This window comes from Chiloscyllium plagiosum, chromosome 21 (genome assembly GCF_004010195.1).
Source record: "Chiloscyllium plagiosum isolate BGI_BamShark_2017 chromosome 21, ASM401019v2, whole genome shotgun sequence".
Classification (NCBI taxonomy): domain Eukaryota; kingdom Metazoa; phylum Chordata; class Chondrichthyes; order Orectolobiformes; family Hemiscylliidae; genus Chiloscyllium; species Chiloscyllium plagiosum.
Window position 1 is genome coordinate 8,751,938 of NC_057730.1, and position 22,738 is coordinate 8,774,675.

The 22,738-nt window shown below is 40.4% G+C and overlaps 1 protein-coding gene across 2 annotated transcripts in view; it reads right to left on the minus strand.

Annotated features, from left to right (window-relative positions):
- Positions 1 to 22,738, minus strand: part of pkd1a (polycystic kidney disease 1a) — a 204,496-nt gene that overhangs the window by 51,984 nt on the left and 129,774 nt on the right. For both annotated transcript variants that reach the window (XM_043711199.1, XM_043711198.1), the window contains 9 exons: positions 21,840 to 22,092; positions 16,273 to 16,468; positions 14,079 to 14,249; positions 13,726 to 13,869; positions 11,862 to 12,072; positions 10,748 to 10,874; positions 7,300 to 7,413; positions 3,528 to 3,568; positions 1,502 to 1,704 (listed from right to left, as the gene is read on the minus strand). In XM_043711199.1, the coding sequence (XP_043567134.1) occupies positions 1,502 to 1,704; positions 3,528 to 3,568; positions 7,300 to 7,413; positions 10,748 to 10,874; positions 11,862 to 12,072; positions 13,726 to 13,869; positions 14,079 to 14,249; positions 16,273 to 16,468; positions 21,840 to 22,092 (1,460 nt within the window). The remainder of the gene's footprint in view (positions 1 to 1,501; positions 1,705 to 3,527; positions 3,569 to 7,299; positions 7,414 to 10,747; positions 10,875 to 11,861; positions 12,073 to 13,725; positions 13,870 to 14,078; positions 14,250 to 16,272; positions 16,469 to 21,839; positions 22,093 to 22,738) is intronic.

Genomic DNA, 22,738 nt, shown 5'->3' on the forward strand with positions numbered 1-22,738 from the left:
AGGGGTAAATGTAGGGGTATGGGTGGGTTGTGCTTCGGCGGGTTGGTGTGGACTTGTTGGGCCGAAGGGCCTGTTTCCACACTGTAAGTAATCTAATAATTTTAAGGATCTCTATCAAGTTTCCTCTCAAGCCACCTCTTTTCAAGAGGAAGGAGATCCGGCTTGTTAATTTTTCTGATAGATACATTTTTTGCATTTCCAACATCATTCTTATAAAACATTTTTTCTTACCCTCTCAACTGTCTCTATATTTTTTCCATAATGGCAATTTAATGTAGCACTCTAGCTAGGCCCAACCAAGGTTTGCTATAAATTGCACCTGCTTTTAGTTTGCAGAACTGTAAAACATTGATCTTTCAAAAAAAAATCAGAAGGGTTTGTGTTTGAAAAATGACTGCATGTAGATATGACAAACATTTCAATTATGTTATAGAGTTTGAACAAAAGTACCACCGCACAGTATAAACAGGAAAGAGATTGAAGTCTCCCCGATCCTATTTAATTTGCTAGTATCAGTCAGTTCTGCTATAACATGTGTTTCTTCAGGATGAATTGGCGTTAAAGCGATGGAAGAATTTAGATTGTTATTTGTAGAATGTGAACTGTCCTTACGTGTACTGGCTATGGCATGATTCCGGCCCCATTAGTTTAAATGGCATAGCTTATGTGTGATTTTCTTATAATGTGAGATCGCACAAGAGCGAAACAATCGTGTTCTATCAGAACCGACTGTATTCAGGAATGAATAGCAAAGTCTGTGGTAATTATCCACCTTGCTAAAATCAAGGAACAGTTGGGGTTTGGTTACAAAGGGTTTGAAAGTGGAGCCATGTCTTTATTTGGCAGAATGTACTTCAGGAGCCAAATGGCAACTCCTGCTCCAATGCCTCATATTCATTTGTGATTCGATGGCCTGGTGCTCGCAGGAAGAACAAGTTGAAGAAATGTGAGTACACAGCACATCCATCACTTTTCATAGAACTAAAATCCTGATCATGTGCTCCTTACTGGAGTGCTAGGTCTCATAAATAACAATCATGAAGTATCTGGACTTTTACACCCATTTGTGCTCGAGAAAGGAGTTGCAGAAAAAAAATTGCTAAATATTTTCTGAAATGAAGATATTGGCATGTGTCTTCTTTGCAAGTTCTTCCAAAAGGAGAGGGACCTTGAAGAAAGTTGCTTCATATTATTGCCAGAAGTTGCTAATTAATAAACATTTCATCATCCACGCAAAACATCTGAAAATGATTTTATCACAAAGCTTTTGAGCTCTGTCACTCTGCAAGAACTGGTCATTTTCACATTGCTGCTTATAGGAGGTTGCTGTGCACAAACTGACTACTGTGTTTCCCAAACTCCAACAGTGACTTCTAAAGTACTTTATCCGTAAAACTTTTTGTGATTGGCACTACAGGTCCTTTCTGTTGTACCACTTCATGGAGTCCTTGATTTCTCGCTCACAGAAGATCAGTGCTTTTGTAATATTATAAAAGATTACCTGAAGTGGAAAAATATTTGTTCCTGACTTGATCGAAGCCAAGCGAGAGGGGCTCATCATCTGAACTCAGTTGCGTCTCTATTCCGAGATGGCGAGTTCCTCGGCCTCGCCTTAGCTTTGAATTGTTACTCCCTATCATGGGCTGATCGTTCAACAAATCTGGCCAATTCATCATGCTGTCATAGGCTGGCCAATTCGGCAGGCTGCGGGTGAACATGAAGTCTCAGCAGTTGTGTTACAGTAACTGGAACAAAGCCATTTAACTTGCCAACATACACACTATCCACCTCCCAAGGGCTCTTCCTTTTCTTTTTGAAATGAAAATGCAGAAGTCCACAAATTAATAACAATAATGACTGTGTAGAGGTAGCAGAGGGGATGGTACCATTGGCCTCACATACCCTGAGCCAAGGTAAAAAGGAAGAAAGAAAGAAACTGATGTGACCGTTATACTAGTGAAATTCATGGCTGACTATATGTTAGGTTTCAACAACAACTTGTAATGATATAGTGCATAATGCAAAACATCCCGAGGTACTTCACAGGAAAATTAAAGTGGGAAAGTGAGCAACACAGAAAGGTATTAAGGCAGATGACAAAACGGCTAGTTCAAAGAGTTAAGATTTAGGAAGTATCCTAAAGTGAAGTGGAGAGGCAAAGAAGTTTAAGAAGGGAATTTGTGAGATTCCAGCCTAGGCAGCTGAAGGTACAATCACTAATAGTGGAGTATTTAAAATCAGCAATCTTCAAGAGGCCAGAATTACAGGATCACAATATCTTGGAAAGGTGTGTGACTGGAGGGATGGGAAAGGATGAAGCCACAGAGAGAACTTGAAAACAAAGAGAACTTTAAGATCAATACTCAACTTGACCAGGACCCAAAGATAAGCAAGCAGAGAGGCAACAGGGAATTGAGACTCAGTATGAGTTATGAGATGGATGACGTTTTGGGTGACCTTGAATTTATGGAGAGTAGAATGTGGGAAACCAGCCATTGGAATATTCAATTCTAAAAGTAATGAAGCCATGAATATAGATTTCACCAGTAGGGCAAGATAGGAACCAGCTACAATTCTGTTCATTAAGTAACAGCCTAGCCAGTGATGTTCACATCCCACAAATAAATAAAATACTGGATAAGTAGTAAAGATCCATTGGTTAAGGTAACTGGATGCAAGCTGCCACTTTTAGAACTGAACTTCAACATGAGGAGAAATATCAGGGGATAAAAAAGGACTGGCATTTTAACACTGAAGATAATTAAATCCTTTTTTACATATGTCTTTTCATCTGTGCCAAACTTTTTCTATGACAGAGGAGATGTACAGGAATGGTCCTCGGATATACTGAATTGTACCAGCAGATTGATCGCCACTCAGCAATACCTCGCGAAGAGACAATTGACATCTGATTGAAAGTACCCTGGGACTTCGGCCCTCCATTGCTGAATTGATCTCTTATATGTTCTATAATCAGATCAGGAAGAAGGGAGAGAGCTTCAGGCCAGAATTGACTCTACCAGGGATACTGTTCCACACTCAGGACCTCATCCAGACTGGAATTCTTCATGTACAAACTTAATCCCCAGATCCAATTGCCACTGAGTTAAGCTCGATCCTGCCCTCGACCTAGTTCAGCAATTGCAGGCCCAATCAGTCATTGCTACATGGAGAGGAGAGACAGCACTCTGAACTGGCATTCATTCCCCATGCCTGGTTGAGAGACACAATGGCCAGTTGTGGAACCTCTACTCCCTCACTGCTACTCCAACTGAAACTAACAGGAGTCCTGGGACCTTCTGTGGTCCTCGTGACACTTGATATGGGACACTGAACAGCCGAACAATTCTTATCTTGAAAGGAATGTGATGAAGTTTAAGGAAAACCTGTCTTGTTCACAAAGAGACTCAGTGTGCTGATTATAAACAACAAGTTATCTTCCCTGCAAGAACATGAACCTCTTTCCCAACAGAAAAAAAAAAGCAGTGATAAGAAATAATTGAGATTAATATTTATGACACACTGACCTGCTGGTAATTATATCAGACTTCAGCTTCTCTTTGTAATCCTACAATGACAAAAGAAAATTATCCTTTAAAGACTTATCAATTAGAGTGCCTACAACTGCAAAAGAGAAGGAAAAGTCTCTTGAGGGACACATTTTAGGATGTCATTTGCAGGCCAGGGGGTTGGTTAGTTCAGTTAACTGGATAGCTGGTTTGCAATACAAAGTAATTCCAACAGCAAGGTTCAATTCCCACAATGGCTGAGGTTACCATGAAGGACTCTCCTTCTCAACTTCTTCCTTTGCCTGAGACACTGTGATCCTCAGGTTAAGCCACTGCCTGTCATGTCTCGCTAATGAGAGAGCAGTCCTTTGGCACCGTACCTTTTAATTTCATATTTTAGTCAAAAGTGTGTTCAGCTGCGCAGCAATGCAAAATGTGCTATTTTCCAATCTCACTCAAGCTCATTAAAACCAGGCAGCTTGAGGCACCCTCCATGCAAGTTATTTTACAGTGATAATAGTGTAACACCAGTTGAAGGTGAAGCCAAATTTTAAAACTGCCATGCTGGTCTACTGGATTACTTAGGGACTCTCAACATATTGCAAACAGCAGCTTTCCTTCAGTAATGCATTGGAAGTGTCAGCCTGAATTGTCTGCTCAAGTCTATGGAATGGAATTTGAATGCAATCTTTTTGCTCATCCCACAAAGGGACAATGAAATGTATCTTTGCATCACCTGCAAGTAGGTTGTGTTATTGAAATTTGAAATTGAGAAAAATAAATTGGCTTTAATGGCTCATTAAGCGACAAAAACAATTTTCTAAGCAGGAAAGGGTTGTGAATTACTTTGTAATGTGGTTAAATGCATTAAATTACGAGATCAGGTTGCACAGATGAAGCTCGCTCCTCACTGCATGTAAAAGATTAAGAGATCATCTAAGCGAGGTGTTTACATCATTAAAGGACTTCGTAGCGTAGGTAGAGGGAAATTATATTCCTCTAGTGTGGAAGTGTCCAGAACAATGGGGCATAATAAAGCAGTTAAACACCAATAATTTCAGTAAATTTCTAATATGTACATGGCATGGCTACAACTGGTCAGTGTAATCTAATCAACTGAACCTGCGACGGGACTGGCCAGTTATCACGTGTTAAGCGTATGTTCAGCATGTACAGGGTCACAATTGCATATGCAAGGTTTACAAAGCAAAAATTGGACAGGGCCTATGAGGAATATAAAGAAAGCAGCAAAGAACTCAAGCAGGGAATTAGGAGAGCAAAAAGCAACTTTGAAATTACCTCTGCAAGTACAGTTAAAGACAATCCTAAGGCACTCTATACATACACTGCAAACAATATGATAACTAGGGAGAAGGTAAGACCACTCAAGGATAAATGAGGGAACTTGTACTTGGAGGCAGTGGATACGGGTGAGATCCTAAATGAGCACCTTGCGTCAGTATTCACCCAGGAGAAGGAAATGGAGAATCGTGAGATTTTTATGGAGTATACTAATATGCTATGGCATTTTGACATCAAGAAAAAAGTGGTGTTAGGTCTCTTGAAGAGCATAAAGGTGGATAAGTCCTCAGGGCCTGATGGTGTCTACCTCAGGTTATTGAGAAAGGCAAGAGAGAAGATGTTGGGGCCTTGACCAAGATCTCTGCTTCCTCATTAGCCACTGGAGTGGTCCCAGACTGGCGAGTAGCTAATGTTGTTCCTCTGTTCAAGAAGGGAATTAAGGATAATCCAGGAAACTACAGACCAGTGAGTCTCACATCCGTGGTTGGTAAGCTATTGGAGAGAATTCTTCGGGATAGGATTTTAGAAAAGCAAGGCCTAATTAGGGACAGTCAGCATGACTTTGTGCAGGTCATGTCTTACTAACTTGTTTGAATTTTTCGATGAGGTGACAAAGGGGTTCAATGAGGGTAGAGCAGTAGATGTTGTCTGCATGTACTTTAGTAAGGCTTTTGACAAGGTCCCTCATGGTAGGCTCATGCAGAAGATTAAGATGCATGGGACTTGGCCACATGGATTCAAAATTGGCTTGCCCATTGAAAGCAGAGGGGAGTGGTGGAAGGGTGTGTTTCAGGCTGGAGGTCCGTGACTAGTGGTGTTCTGCAGGAATCCGTACAGGGACCTCTGCTGTTTGCGATATATATAAATGACTTGGTTGAAAATGTAGATGGGTGCGTTAGTAATTTTGCAGTTGATACAAAGATCAGTGGAGTTGTGGATAGTGTAGAAGCTGGTCAAAGGATACAGAGTGATAGAGATCAGTGGCAGATATGGGCAGAGAAATGGCAGATGGTGTTTAATCCTGGTAAGTGTGAGGTGCTGACCTTCAGGTGATCGAAGGTTAAGGAAAAGTATTCAGTTAATGGTAAGATCCTGAACAGCATTGATGTACAGAGGGATCTTGGGGTTCAACTCCATAGCTCCCTGAAAGTGGCCACACAAGTAGATAGGATGGTAAAGAAGGGATATGGTATGCTTGCCTTTATTGGACACGGAATTGAGTACAAGAGTCAGGATGTCATGTTGCAGCTTGAAAAGACTTTGGTTAAGCCACATTTAAGAGTATTGCATTCCATTCTGATCACCACATTACGGGAAGGATATTGAGTCTATGGACAGGGTGCAGAAGAGGTTTACCAGGATGCTGCCTGGATTAGAGGATATGAGCTACAAGGAGAGGCTAGAAAAATTTGGGTGTTTTCGCTTGAGCGGCGAAGGCTGAGGGAAGACTTGATGGAAGTCTCTAAAATTATGAGATGCAGAGATAGGGTTAACAATCACAATCTTTTCCCCAGAGTTGAAATGTCTAAAACTAGGGGCATGCATTTAAGGTGACAGGGGGTAAGTTTAAAGGAGATGTGAGTGGCAAATTTTTTTTTACACAGAAAGTGGTAGGAGTCTGGAATGCACTGCCAGAGGTGGTGGTGGAGGCAGATACGATAGGAGTACAGAAGAGACTTAGATAAGCACATGAATATGCAATGAATGGAGCGATGTAGACCAAGGGCAGGCAGAAGGGATTAGTTTAATTTGGGGTCATGTTCGGCACAACATTGTGGGTCCGAAGAGCTCGTTCCTGTGCTGTAAAGTTCTAGGTTCTATGGACATCTGCCAAAGCAGACCAGTTGGTCATGTGGTTAATGTTATCAGTAACGATAAAGTGAAGTCTAAAGCCTTTGTTTGTAACTGAATTGGGGAGATCATGCCTCAGGCTGACGAAGGTGTGTTCTCCGCTGCTTTTACTTGAAAGAAAACTCATGAAACTAAGAATGGTGCCTCATATGGTGTGAGTGAGAATGAGAAGGCCTTCAGTTGTACACTTAAATCTGGAGCCAGGCCATTAAACAGTTATCGGAAGCACTTCCTCTTACAAAGAGTTGTGTTAATTAGCATCACTTCTCATATAAAAAACTGCTGAGGATGGGGGTCAATTGGCAAATTTCAGAGTGATGAGTTCAAGGTCAGGTTAAGTATAGATCTATTGGAATGGCTGAGTAGGTTTCAGTGGCCTCCTCATGCTACTATAGAGACAATGGCTTCCTTAAAATTGAACTCTCCAAAATCAGTTCTCTGCATAATGGAGTGGCCTCAGCCTGGATGTTTGTTGGTTCTAAATAGGTTGGAGTTATTTTGATGCCAGGGAAAGAGTGATACTGCACATGAAGAAATGTAATAAGAGAGAGTACAGTGGAGTACAAGTGGTATTAATTGATTTGTGTACATGTATCGGATGATTAGCTGCAGAATATACAGTAACTCTCTGACATACCTCCTCCACATTGTCTGCAAATGTTAAAAAAGAACTGCCTGCTGTTGAGGAATCAATATAATCATCAAGTTCCAGCACATTTGATTCGTGTTGACCTGGATCATGCATAGCTACCTGAGGAAATAAGATGGGAATTGGTGAGATCAAAATTGCATTATTCCCAATTTTTAAAAAATCTATCCTTTAAAATAATTCTAATCCGTCACTGGAGTATGCATCTAGACCTGCGACTGTAAATGTCAAGTAAATGTTTGTTAACTATGGGATGCATTATGTAGTGTCACTGGGAAAATCCACCAAGCAAGAGTCTAACCATCGCCCCCTTGACATTGAATGGCATTACTATTGCTGAATCCCCCAACAAAATCAATACCCTAGACATTACCATTGACCAGAAAATGAACTGCATGATTCATATAAATAATGCATCTACAGCAGCAGGTCACAAGCTAGGAATTCTGCAAAGAGGAACCCTCCCAAAAACTTGCCTACTGTCCACAAGTATGGAAGTATAGAAGTCAAGAGTGTGATGGAATATTTCCCATTTGCTTGGATGAGTGCAGCTCCAACAACACTCAAGAAACTTGACATTACCCAGAACAAACCGTCCTGCTTGACTGATACCCATCCACTACTTTCAACATTTACTCCCTTCCTCAAAGACATATCGTAACAGCAGTGTGTACCATCTACATGATGCACTGCAGTGTCCTGCTCAGGCTCCTTAGATAACACCTTCCACACATGTGACCTCTACCACCTTGAAAGATAGGTCAGAAAATGCATGGGAAAACCACCAACATCCATGGAGGTTCTCTTCAAGCAACATATCATCCAGAGTTAGAACCATATCATTGTTCCTTCAGTGTGATTGGATAAAAATGCTGGAACTGACTGAAAGTGCCCCTACATGACAAGGGGTGGAACTATTAAAGAAGGCATCTCATCCCCATCTTCTCATGGGCAGTAAGGAATGCGCAATAAAGACCAACACCAACAACACCTGCATCCCTTGAATGACTTTTGAACAAAGTAGTTTTCCAATGACCACTGCAGTACATTAAACATCAACTCAACAGGAGGCATCTTGATTGCTTTCAAGTCTTTTTGTTGAAATCACTGGCATTCTTGCTTTTCAGACAAAGCTCTAACTCAAAAGCGGACTGACAAAGTAGATGTAGAAATTATGTTTCCTCAATTGGGACAATATAGAATGCGAGGTCATAGTTTTAGGCTAAGGGGTGGCAGATTTAAAACAGAGATCAGAAATTACTTCCCTCAAAGGTCATGAATATGTGGAATTCACTACTCCAGAGTTGAGGTGAATGCCTAGACATGGAGTAAATTTGAGGAGGAGCTAGACTGATTTTTAATTTTGGGTTGAAGGATTATGTAGAGTGGGTAGGGAAGTGGAGTCGAGGCCAAGATGAGATCAGCTCTGATTGTATTAAAGTAGGCTCAAAAGGCTGAATTTCCTAACTCCTGCTCCTAGTTCTTATGATCTCTTCTATGTGCCTTAATTAAATGCGTCACAACTACAATCTCAGACAATGAATTACAAACCCCAACCACTCGCTGCATGAAAACGTTTTCTTTTCTCATACCATTTGTGCTTCTTGGCTCATTACCTTAAATTTGTGCCCCTCTATCTCCTCTGTCCAGACCTCTCGTGATTTTGTGCACCTTGATCAAATCTCCTCTCAGCCTTCTCTTCTAAATGGAAAGTACTGTCGCAACTCCTCCAAACCCTTTTCATTACTTAAGTCCCTCAGCCCTGGAACCAGTCTTGAGAAATGGGCTTTCATATTGTTCATGTACATTTATTTAATAACTCCAAAGTGGGCTAAAACTGGGCCTAATTAACATGATGAGCTTCATTGAAATCCTGTTTTAAGAACCAGGGACCAGTGAAGGAATCACCGGACTTTTTAAAAGCAAGTTACATTGTAAGTGTTGTTTATACAGCTGAAAATGTGTTGCTGGAAAAGCACAGCAGGTCAGGCAGCATCCAGGGAACAGGAGAATCGACGTTTCGGGCATAAGCCCTTCTTCAGGAACTCAGCCCTGGAACCAGTCTTGAGAAATGGGCCTTCATATTGTTCATGTATATTTATTTAATAACTCCAAAGTGGGCTAAAACTGGGCCTAATTAACATGATGAGCTTCGTTGAAATCCTGTTTTAAGAACCAGGGACCAGTGAAGGAATCACCGCACTTTTTAAAAGCAAGTTACATGACATTCATTGTAAGTGTTGTTTATACAGCTGTCTGGTTAAGCAGTCTGGGAAGTCAAGTTGCAGATGAGCTTCAGCCAAAGGGTGTACGAATGAAGATTCAGTCAGAAAGAAGCAGCTGACTGGTCTGGGGAATGGTGACCATTATCAATGACAAAGGACCTCTGTCTGCTAATAGCTATCTGATTGGCCTCCAAGGAGCTGAACAGCTTGTGGTGTGAATGTTAGGGTTAAAAGCCATCAGATTTCCAGAAAGGAAGGAGCTATTCTTCATTCTGCAGCAAAAAAAAATCTATTGCCTGAAGAAAGCCAGTTTACATGTCCTCATCAGTTGCTGTAAACTGTGGCTTGTAACCATAAGTCAGGGACATTCTACGTTGTGAATTAGTCACACTGCTTCCTGGAAGCAAATGAAAGTATCTGGAAAAGCAACAGCCAGTCCTGACAAGAAGAAAGGATCATTTCAGCAAACTCCGTGGGCAGGGACCATTGAGCTGCCTTCTTAGTCTTTCTCTCCGCCCTTGCCATCCACTTTTTATTTGTGTCAACTAAATGACTATGTATCTGTACGTGTAGGGGGGGTTTATAAAGGAGCTATAATTTTGACTAGAAGAGCTATACGTCAATGGTCCATAATGTAGCTAGAATCAAATCATTTGTAATAAATAGTAATTATTATTAAGTACGGAAACCCAGCTAGACTTTCTACAACCTGGATCTAAAAAGGCAGGTAAATGGGAAAATTTAGCTTACATTTATAAAAAATCTTGAACTTTTGAGTCAATTCTGGGAACCTGGGGCTTGATAACTGCAAGCTATCCCAATGAGGCGTAACAGGGGCAAGTTGTGAGAGGACTTCCTGATCCCTAGGAGCGTTCAAGCAAAATCCAGAATATTCAACAATACTCACAACCTTACCATTCAGCTCTCACCTCTACAGCCATTTTGAATATACTAACTTCAAGGGAACAGGTGCAATCACATATAATGAAGTGTTTGATGGTCTGAATCTAAACCTATTCTTGTTATCATTCTCCAAGTATTCAAGTATTTATATAGCAACCATTTGAAGGAATTGATATAATATGAATGCAGCCAGCTGAGAGAATGCTCTATTATTCTGCTTCTTCAGAAAAAGGTGACACTGAACTCCGAGAGAGAACAGGATAAAGATTCACCTCTCAGAGGATTAGACAAGAGAGGATCAAGCTTACCCTGCTCCGGGCTTTGCGGAAAAGCAGAACGATGATCAGATAGAGTGGATAGATGATTATGCTGGATACAATGCCAGCTGCTACACTCTCTCCACTCAGGGGAACCAATGTTGAAACTGAAACATCACTGGAAACATAAATTCAAATGGTCACAAAATTATTTTGTTTAACCATGGTATAGAATCCTTGAACAAAATCTATCAGAGAAAAAGCCATTTAGGAGTGAAATGAGAAAGAACTTTTAACAAATGAAACATAGTGAAAATCTGGAACTCTCTCCTTTAAAAGGGTTCAGAAGCTTCGCCAGTAAAGAGAAGAACTGTGTTATGTAAGGAAATCAAGGGATATGAAGAAAGGTTGGGCAGATGGAGATAAGTTGCAGCTCAGCCATGGTTTAATAGAATAGTAGAACAGGTTTGAGGGGCTGAATGGCCTACATCTGTTTCTTTGCAAACAACCCTGAGGTATAGTCCACTCTCTTCTCATCACCATCCACTTTAAACCCTCTGGATGGATATTTTATGATCAACCTGTTCAGGGATGTTATCACACACCTCTGGAGAAGATGGAAACTTGAGCTTGAGCCTCTTGTTAAAACAAAAAGTGAAAATAATTTATCTGAGGCATTTAACAGGAGTACTGTGTTTTACATAAAACCTCAAGTGTTATAAATTCATGGCACGGTTGATAACAGGATACTGCATCTATACCCCAATGACAGAATGAAATGGGAGAAATAGATGTATTGGACGATGCTAGAAATGTAACTGATTACTATGATGGAGTTTGAATCTGGAATCTGAATCCAGGTGATTAACAATCTGCAGCTTGTGGGTTCAAATCCCATCACACTAGCCTGTGAATGGCAGTTAATAAATCTGGCAAATTATGAGTTGACAGCAGAGAGAATGACCATGAAAGCTAACAGATTGTCTTAACAACTCAAATGGTTCACTGTTTCCTTCCTTTCCACCCAGTCTCAAAGCTATGCCATTGACTCAATGCTTGTTTAAGTATTTTAGCAAGCCAAAGGAACATTGCCAAGGAGCCATCAGACTGGTTGTCAGACAAAGAGGGAAAGGGCTTTGATTAAAATAAGGAAGGATGAACATACCTTTTGCTTCCGTCACTTATCATTCCGTACCACACTGCACTGGCACAAAAGAAGAGGAATATTAGTACAAGGCAGCAAGTAACCCTCTGGACTCTGGTGAAGCAGCTGCGAGGAGGACGATTCCAAATTGATAGCCAAATGTGCCCCTCCGAGAATCCTCTTTGGATTTCCCCAGTGAATATGCGGGAAAAGTCCTTCAGTTTGGCCTCCGCTATACAGGGAAGTATGAATAAAATTACCACAGCCAGAACTCCATTCTGATTCTACGTTCATCTCTCACAGAAAACTCTGGTACAGTTGGTTACAATAAAAAAAGCACCCCCCATGGAAACGTCCCAAATTCCACATGAAGACTAACCATATCTTACAACATCAGTAGGAAACACCTTTTAAAAAGAATCATTCACAGGATATGAGTATCACAATGTCAGCATTTATATGCCATCAACAATTACCCTTAAGAGGGCAATGCGCCAAATTCTTCACAGCTGAGTGCCCTGCTAGACCATGTCAGATTGACTTGTATTGCTGTTGTTCTGGAATCACATACAAGTCAGATCAAGCAAGAAAGACGGATTTCTTTCCCTTTAAAAAACAATTGTGCAAACAGATGGGAATTTTAGAAAATGGGTAGTTATTACAAATTTTCGCCATTACAAAACGCAATAAGATTTATTTTATTAATTGAATTGCAACTTCCAGCTTGCATGGGATTTGAACTCATCATCAGATCATCAGTTTGGGCCTTTGGATTACCAAGGTGTAAACTCAGAAAGCTCAGAACTGAGAAATTCATCAACCTGGAATATTAACTCTTATTTTTCTCTCCGGATTTGTTGCATATTTCAGCATTTTTTCTACTTCAGACTTCCAGCACTGCTGCCCTTATGACTCTAAACTTGTGACTGGACTACTATACCCAATGTGTTTCCCAGACTTAAGTGCATTTCTTTACACGTTTCTTTCTCCCAGCTTTCTCTGGTTTTGTTTAACTGTAAATGACAAAACAGCCCTAAGTTTTACATATTCTGTGAATCACTGTATTAGAAACATTTACAGGCCTGGGCTATGAGGAAGTGTGGTTGTGCGAAGAGAATGGTTTTCAGCAGAAATGAAGTGTAAGAAGATGTGCCAAACAGAAAAAGTGCAAAGATTAAATTACTGAACTGCCACACAGTTACAGCTCAAATAAAAGCGTAGTACTGCATCTGCTAGAGATCTGGACTAAGAACAGAAAATGCTGGAGCAACTCAGTAGGTCTAGCAGCGACTGTAGGGAGTTACCATTTCAAGTCCAGTATGACCCTTGGAGTCACATTGGGTCAAGAGTCATAGTGAACTTGAAAAGTTAACTTGGTTTCTCTCTCCTCAGATTCTGCCAGACCCGCTGAGTGTCTTGAGTACTTTCTCTTCTTATTACATAGTTAGAGCTCATTGTTGACAATAGTGTATTCTAATTTTCACTTGGCCACAGAAGATTAAGCGATCACATAATTACACATAAGATTAAAAGTTATGGTAGAGTAGATAGGAACTCTACTCTTTAGTTAAGTCAAAGCAAGGGTGATATTACCTTAAAAATTAAAGCTCAAAAGGATCACAGATATCTAGGGTTCTCACCCCCAAAACATCTGTTGAGGTCCAAATGGAAATACTAAAACTGACATTGCTAAGATTTTTCATCAAGATGGGCAGGTGGAGTTAAGATCAAATGAAACATAATCTATTGAACAGCAGAACTGGCTTAAAGGGTTGAATAGTCTCCTACTGCTGTTCTATTTGGGTGAATCCTATAATTGGTTGGGCAGTCCTCAAGAGATATGACCATACTGGTGTTGATATCTCCTCCAAGCAAATGGACTTACTTGCAGCTAGGACTTCCTTTTCCACCAGACCTTCATTCTTCTCATTGTCAACAGCTAACCAGTCATTGACCAAGAAATAGTAACTGTTATTGGTCTGTAGATCTTTAATTATTACATGCTGAAGGTACCACGATGGGGTAAGACCTAATGAGGAAAAAATCAGGTATAATCAACATTACGTTTACTGAACCTGGACTGAGGTAAACAATTATATAAATACTCGTACCCTAATACCACAAACTATTATTTATGATTGAATGTTAATTTTCACGTCAGATTATGATGATTTGTACTTAGATACAAGATGTGACATTTGGCCATTGTTGCTGGTGATTAGACAAAGTATCTATAACCTTTATTATCGTGCCAGACCCGAATCTTCCAGATGTTACCAAGGCTGTTATCAGTTGCAATCTGAAATAAGTCCACACTATTCCTGTGAAAAGCATCCTCATTCTCCAGGTGTCTGTAACCACTCTTGTCCTCTCTGCCATACAGGCTGATTCCCACGTGAGATGATGTGCCTGTTGGTTTGTGAAAGGTCAGCCTCGTCAAATATAAACTTCACAACTCGTACTTTGATTCAGTACAATGTACAAGGCGTATTAACAGTTTTCATCACTTCATCAAATGGCATGGTAGTTTTTCTAAGAATATGCAGAATTAAAGAAAACCAAGACTTGCATTTATATGGCACTTTCTCACAACAATGGATGGCTCAAAGCACTTAACAGCTTTTGAGGGGAAGTCATGGTTATAATTTATGAAAGGCAGTACCCAATTTGTGCACAGCAAACTCTCAAAAACAGCAATGCAATAATGGCCAGATCATTGATTTTAATAATATTGATTATGGAGTCAATACTGGCAAGAAGCCTTGAGGAAACTCCCCCACTCTTTGAAATAGTGCCGCAGCATCTTTAAATTTTGAAGAGGGGAGGCAGTTGGGGCATTGATTGAATGTTTAATCTGAAGGATGGCACTTCTGAAAGTACAGCACTCCCTCCCACTTCCCCTGAACTGGAGTGTTTGCCTTGAGACCTGTGCTGAAGCCAGGGGAGGGACTCGGACCCAGATCCCTGTAACTCAAACGACAGCACTACCAACTGAGTCATAGCTGACAAGGAGCTAACCAACGAAGGATATTTAGGCACCAGAAATTTTAAATATGAGGGAAGCCAAGAAAACCAGTTACACAGCTTCCTGAAAATAAAAAAAATTGACTGTGGTAATCTAACTGAGGTTTTTCAACATACTGAAGGGGATTCATAAAAGCAATCAAAGGAAACTTCATTCAGCCAAAGATTTGAATACCAAATTGTTACTGGTTTTGAAAATACCAGATAACTGACACAGAATGTGGTTCTAGTCCAAGGAGTTCCAAGCAAGAAATGATTAACTGTAAATGTTCATGCAGCAGTATGTTTGACAGGGGGAAATGCTGGTGCAGAATGAAAAACACCTTTGTTTAAAACTGTTAATTAATTTTATCCCATCTTGAAATTTACAAATATTTGATCTTGGGGCCTCAATCCATCAGTGCAAAGGTAACTGAGGAATTATTTGCTCCAAAACTCTTCCTGAGCAGATAAAGTGAGAGACAGGGGTCTTTGGCTACCAGTTAGACATGGGAGGAATGTACTGGCAATGAAGGACAAGGTGGATATGTCTACATATCTGTTCTTCAGCTCTCTGAACAGAATCAGATCCTTGTTGATTATTCACCAAACTGCAGCAAAAAGCCATGATAGTCTTAATATTTGTCAGTGAACAGGCAGATCCTTGGTCTGCTTCAGCCACTACTTTGTATAACAGATTTATCTGATCTTACATATTACAGACAAAAGTCTTCCCTTGTTTTTCAGTCTTATCTCAGCAAAACTGCTCACTTCAAATGAGTTTCCGGTCTCTCCATTATAAGACAACAGCTTCTGGTGTTACAACCTTGACAGCAGTAGCTTTTTTGTACATCAAGATCCTTTGAAAATAGGATAAGCAGATTGAAGCATCATAACCTCTCTGGCAGTCTTGATGTTAAATCAAGTTTCTGTCCACCAACTTTATTCCACAGTGACCTTTACGCCAATCTACTAGTTTTAAACTATCAGCGTTCTGTTAGCAATATTGAGCACAAGCTCAGGGTGTGTTTAATTTCACCCCACAGTTACATTAAGGGGGCCTTGAAACCTCCCCAGAAGTTATCTGATATTTTGAAAGCCAATAACAATTTGGTAAAATAAAACGGCTTTATTCAGGCTACAGATGCTTTTTACTGCAAAGCAAAAACCCTTAAAGTTTCCTCTTCGCTGGTTTTCCTTTTCCTCTTTCAAAGAAGTGGACCTCGGTAGTTAATCAAAATCAGGTCTATACTACTTTCTAAAAGTGCACAGAACTGTTATCATTTCAACTAATTTGGGTTTACTATGCCTTTGATGGATTAATACTTTATCATCTCCTCAATGTAAAGGGCCTCCATGTCCTTCATTTCAGAACAGCTTAAGAAATAAAAGACACAATGACCACAGAATGTACAAAACAATCTCTCACCTGACCCTCTGCCCCATCCAGTTTTTACCAGGATCTCATATTTGTAGAATCCATCCTTTCCACAAAGGGGAATAATTCCAACTCGATTAATGTCGATCAGGTCCAGCTTACGAACGATGACAGCAGAAACCGCGTAGATGACAAAGCAGATACCACACGTTAGCAAGACGATGTAATTCTTTATAACAGGCGAAGGCTGATTGAAATAAAAGGAGCAGAGAGAAAGTAAGTTTCTCTTCATACTGTCAGCCTACCATATGTCTTCATAAAGCATTCAAACAGTGTGAAATCCAAACTTTTCTCTCATAGTTAGGGAAGGTGCTGGAGGGAGATTAGCCACATGTCATCCAACTCTCCGAAATACAATCAATAAACCATAGAATTATGCAGCAAGGAGACCACTTAGTCCATTGCATTTACACTCTCTCTTGCAGAGCTATTCAATTAATCCAACTCACCTGCTTGTTCCTCATAATCCAGCAAACTTTTTCCCCTTTAAGCACTTACCCAAGTTATGATCAAATGGCAAGATTTGATCGAATCTGCCTCGACTACCCATTCAGAATTGGTTGGACAGGGAGGTTTTTTCACTTGTTTCTTTGCAAACAAAGAACACCTATTGGTCAGTTTTGACCTCCCATTGAGATGCTTTGTGGAAGAGGCCTGCAACCCAGAAGTCTTCTATTAACCTGTCTGAAACAGCTATTGTCTTCTCATGGAAGATATATCTTTGTCATGTTTTTTTGCCTTATACTCCTTGTGTATTCATTAAAATGTTATGAGAAGGGATTCATTTCTGATATTGTGTTCAGAGAAGTCAAATGGTCTTATTATTTATCTTGTGAATGGAGACCATTGGATCATATTCAGTTTTGAGATACCTTCTGCGATTAGTGAATGTGCTGGAGGAAGAAATGTTTTTGTGTGAAATATGTGAGACAAGAGCAATTCCTCCTCAGCATTTCTAGGATTCATAATTGCTATAGTATCAGCTGTGGTTCAGTTAATAGAATGTTGCCTGTGAACTACAAGGTCCTGGGTTCAAGTCCCACTTCAGGCTTGACTGCTTGCTCAACAAGCTTGGCAGTCCAATACAGTCTTGAGGGAATACTGTACTATTGGATACTGCCTTTCAAATGAAATCAACATCACAAACACAGATCATTATGTCATTATCTTATTTTAATCCATTCATAATATTTTTCAAGTGTCAATGGGATAATTTCTAGAGCCATCTGATGCAAAACCACTAAAATCAGAAATCCAAAACTAATTTCATACCGTGATCCCCTTCCCCCAAAAAGTTGAGGGAAAATAAAAACACATTAAGTTCCAGGTAAAGAAGGATTAATCTATCTTTCCATCTTGCTTATTGATTGACTAGAGATTTACAACATTTAAAAAGAGTATGCCTTACCTTCCAAGTTTAGTATTGTGAACTTTTCATTTTGGAGTTAGGTCATTTTAGGGGTTGAGGGGAGGGAAACTTTGACCAACAACCACCACCTCCCTCCCCTCCACCAAAAGCACCCCCACTACCACACACAGAAAGGAAGAGAACACACCCCCATCTACATCAATGGAACTAAGGTTGAGAGGATGGAGAGTGAGCGTCAAGTTCCTTGGAGCGACGATAACTGACAACCAGTCCTGGACTTCCCATGTAGATGCAACAGTAAAAAAGGCTGTCCTCAGACAGCCCAGGAAATTTAGCATGTCCATAAGGACCCTCACCAACACTTACAGATACACCAGTGAGAGCACACTGTCCAGGTGCATAACGGCCTGGTATGGCAACTGCTTTGCCCAGAACCATAACAAACCATAGAAAGTGGTGTGCACAGTTCAGCCCATCACAGAAGCCAACCCTCCATCCATGAACTCAATCTACGCGGTTCACTGCCACACAAAGGCTGCCAACATCATCAAAGACTCATCACCCCTGGTAATAATCTTCTACAATCTCTTCCATCAGGCAGAAGATACAAAAGCCACACACACACACACACACACGTTCAGGAACACCTTCTTCCTGGCTGATGAATAGAGGCGAATAACGCTGACCTTGCTAACACTGATCTCACCTAGCGCACACCCTATACAACGTAACCTTGTATACCTCAAAGTCTTTTTGATTTGTACCCCCTTTCTTACTATGATCTGCTTCTACTGCTCATAATCAAAGCTTTTCACTGCACCTCGGTTACACAAGACAATAAATCAATCAAACTACCCCAAACGTTTTCCAACCATAGACTGTGCTTCCCTGTGAAGCTTCCTGGCAGCAACGGCCTTTAAAAAGCTAACTCCTTATAGGCCCATCCCCTGCCCAAGGAAAACGATGTTGTCATCAAGAAAGTTGGGAGTTTGGAACAAATAACAAACAGCCCCAGGAAAAAAGAGCTTGAACACATGCTACTCAGCATTGATGCAAAGGTAAACACACCATTTCTGCAGAAACGTCCGGCTCCTACAAGCAGATGGAAGCCATTTGCTATGGCTTACTGCATTTTACTGTGACTGATCCTCCCATTCTGTGCCTTTTATTAAAGCCTGGCGCTGCCACATCAAATACATTTTTTAAAGAAAAGAAACACAGATGTTAAGCCAATATGCTCCAAACCGGCACTTGGAACAGTTCACGTGGTTGATTTAATTGTTGAAACAAAAATTTGAAGTTATAGAACATCTTTAATGTAGCGAAACCATCCCACTGAATTTAATACTGGAAGGAGATGGTCAGAAAGACGACGCAAACATTAATCAAAGTGGTAAGTTTAAGGAATTTCTTGAAGGAGGTAGAAGTAGTTTACAGAATGAATTCCAGAACTTAGGGCCTAGGCAGCTGAAGCTATGGTCAAGTTATTGGTGATACTCAAATGTTAAGCTGAAGCTAACCTTGTAAATGAGATGGCCTGCAATAGAACCATAAATTCTTATGAACTATTTTTGTACATTACCTTAAATTTGCAAATAGGTACAATGTAGAATACGAAGTATGCTCAACAAGAGACAAAAAGCTACACAGGATTCTGCCATTCAACCTTGTCGAATGTATCTGAAAACAAGATAATCAGCCAAACTCTTTCCCAAGCTAATCCACTTCAATGCCAGGTAATTCCTCACCCAATACAACATCTCACATTGCGTCCCTCCCAATCATTGCCAGTATTATACATGTAATGAATACTTTTTCCTATGTTGCAGTGCCCAATACACCTCCCCAGTCAGAACATAAGTCTGGGAGAACAGAACCAAGAAAAGGAGAGAAACCTATGTTCAATTTTAATATACATAGTTTAGTCCTTTTTGTATATCAGAATGGTTTGCAATGAACAGTGAGGTGAATTGACACAGGAATAATAAAAATGTGAAAAAAACACCAAAAGTTTTAAAGGGACAATGGCATCACAGAAGCTTTTTGGAAAATTTTGTGTGACGAGAGGTTATATTGTATGTAAGAAACTGCATCAGAACACATTACGTTGTGGTGCTGAGACTAAGAAACCAAGTTGAAACTACTGAACAAACATGTTTCCACCCTTAAGTGGAGTCTTGAATACTGACAAAAAAATGTCCCACTACAGTGGAAGTACTTTGTTCGGCTTACAATGAATCATTCAATGTCTGTCTCCTTCAGAAGCCTTTCATGTGAAACAGACTTTTTTGTTAAACAGACTGACATTACTTTAAACAACATTGATGGAGTTCTATGAAGTACCTGCAATTTGTGGAGTTACTTACTGAATTTCTCAGAATTTTCAGTAGTATATTCTATGACCGGGTCAAAGACATTGTTTGCCAGAAAGACAAGGGTTGAGCAGGGAGGGGACTGATTGAGTATTCAGTAGGGCTGGGTGGAGTGGACCCTTAGGTTGGAGGCCTAATGCAGTTGGCCCTTCTCCAGCTGCAGATGGAGCGCATACATTACTCACTTGGATTGCACTCTGTGCCCCAGATGTTTCATCTATATTTAAGACAGCTGCACAGTTGTGGGAAGAATGTTCTTATGGTTAACCCTAAGATCTGTAAGCAGAGCTCATGACCTGTGGAACTGCCTGTGCAGCTTATAGGCAAATAAACAGAGGACAATAAAGTTTGGCACGACACTGCAACCTTGATTTTACTTCCTTCCATGTTATGATAGAAGTTGTGAGATTTATATATATTTTTATGCAAATTTTTTAGAGTTTCGATTTTGAACTAGTGGCATGTAGGCTATATGCACATGTGTGTGTGTTTGAGCGAGAAGAGCTATAATGATTCATTTGCAAGCATTTGTATAGCTATGGTGATTTCTTTTTTTAAAAACAGACGTGAAAGATAATTGTTGGGGGATAATGGGAATTTATATACATTGGGAGAAGTTTCTGAGTGAATAGGATAAACAGTTGTGCATTAGATTTCAGTCAATAGATTTTGGAATTTCTTTTCTGACTTAGAGGAAACACCCACAGCTTGAAGAAAGCCTTTTTGGGTTGGGCAGTTTTGCAAATGTTGCTGCATCTGGAATCTGGAAGACTGTTGCTCCTGAAGTGAGATAGTTTAAAACTGTTAAGCAATTGGTTGCAACAGTGTAAAGAGTTAATTTGAAAATTACAAACCAGAGCTCAATTGTATAAAGATTCAAGGACGAGTTTATAAGATTCCAAGGACAGGGAATTGAGGGACACAGTAGATTAAGCCTTATAGATGGGAAAGAGAAGGAATTATCCCTGGTGAGGGTACGGCTTTGGGGTTATTTTACACTGTGTTTTGAAATCTTTCAACTTGTGTTATACGTAAATAGAAAAACGGAAATTGCTGGAAAAACTCAGGTCTGACAGCATCTGTGGAGAGGAAGGCGAATTAACATTGCAGATCCACTGATCCTTCTCCAGAACTGAAGACTCCAGCATGAGTCACTGGGGCCAAAATGTTAACTCTGTTCTCGTTCCACAGATGCTGCCAGACCTACTGAGTTTCTCCAACAATTTCTGTTTTTGTTTCTGATTTCTAGTATCTACATTCTTTTGGGGTTTTTTTTGCAAATTACTTGGTTTTAACCATTATATCTTCATTTCTTTTGCATTTAAACTTATTTTAGCATTTAAAAAATCTGCAGCATTGCACGTTTGTATTTCTGTGAAAGAAGACCACATTCAAACCAAAAATACAAAATACAATCCATCAAGCCAGATTTCAGTCTGAGAGCTGACTTGTCCAGCAATAACATCAGTTGGAATTGAAACAGCGTATGGAATGACAACAAGTTTCATTTACATGTAATCGTAACATAGCAATCCAGCTCAAGGAGTTCCACAGGATTATCAAAAACATTGCCATACTGAGCCATACCAAAAGATATTAGGACAGGTGACCGAATGCATGGTAATGGAGGTAGATTTTACAGAGCGACTTAACAGGACAAAACAGCAGAAGAGAGATGTGAGAAGAGAATTCCATAGCTCAGGGTCCAGGTGGCTGAGCACAGCTGAACAGATAGAATTCAGCGATGGGCAAGGGGTTAGAAATGCAGAAGTGCAGGAGTTCTGAGATATTTGTATATTAAGACACTAAGTACTCACAGGATTGATAAATACAACTGAATTTGGAGGCACAAAAAGGCTTGCTCCAAATGCTGTCAGGTGTTGTGTTAAGCACACGGCCATATCTGGTGTTGTATCTTCTAATGGCAAAATCCCATCGGTTTTCCAGCTCATTGCAGTCATATTGAAATATTGGCAGAGTGATGTGTAGACTCCGACAGCAACTTGTACAGAGGATGAGGTATAAAAGTTTGTGATATTCAAATAGTAATTTTTTGTTGTGTCATCAGTACTGGGAAAAAAAATGTGAAATAAATAACCATTGGATGGTAAGCACTTTGATTATTACAGTTTAAATTTCAACAATCTGCCAATGTCCTTTTCTTACTCTATTACCTACATTCTGACCATGTCATAAGTAGATATCATAGACTACAACTCATCCCACTCAGGAATAAAATCTTTGAGGAGAAAGTGAGGACCGCAGAAGCTGGAGATCAGAGCTGAAAATGTGTTCCTGGAAAAGCATAGCAGGTCAGGCAGCATCCAAGGAGCAGGAGAATTGACATTTCGGGCATAAGCCCTTCTTCAGGAATGAGGAAAGTGTGCCAAGCAGGCTAAGATAAAAGGTAGGGAGGAGGGACTTGGGGAAGGGGCGTTGGAAATGCGATAGGTGGAAGGACGTTAAGGTGAGGGTGATAGGCCAGAATGGGGGTGGGGACAGAGAGGTCAGGAAGAAGATTACAGGTTTGGAAGGGGGTGCTGAGTTCAAGGGTTGGGACTGAGACAAGGTGGGGGGAGGGGAAATGAGGAAACTGGAAAAATCTGAGTTCATCCCTTCTGGTTGGAGGGTTCCTTGGCGGAAGATGAGGCGCTCTTTCTCCAACCGTCGTGTTGCTATGGTCTGGCGATGGAGGAGCCCAAGGACCTGCATGTCC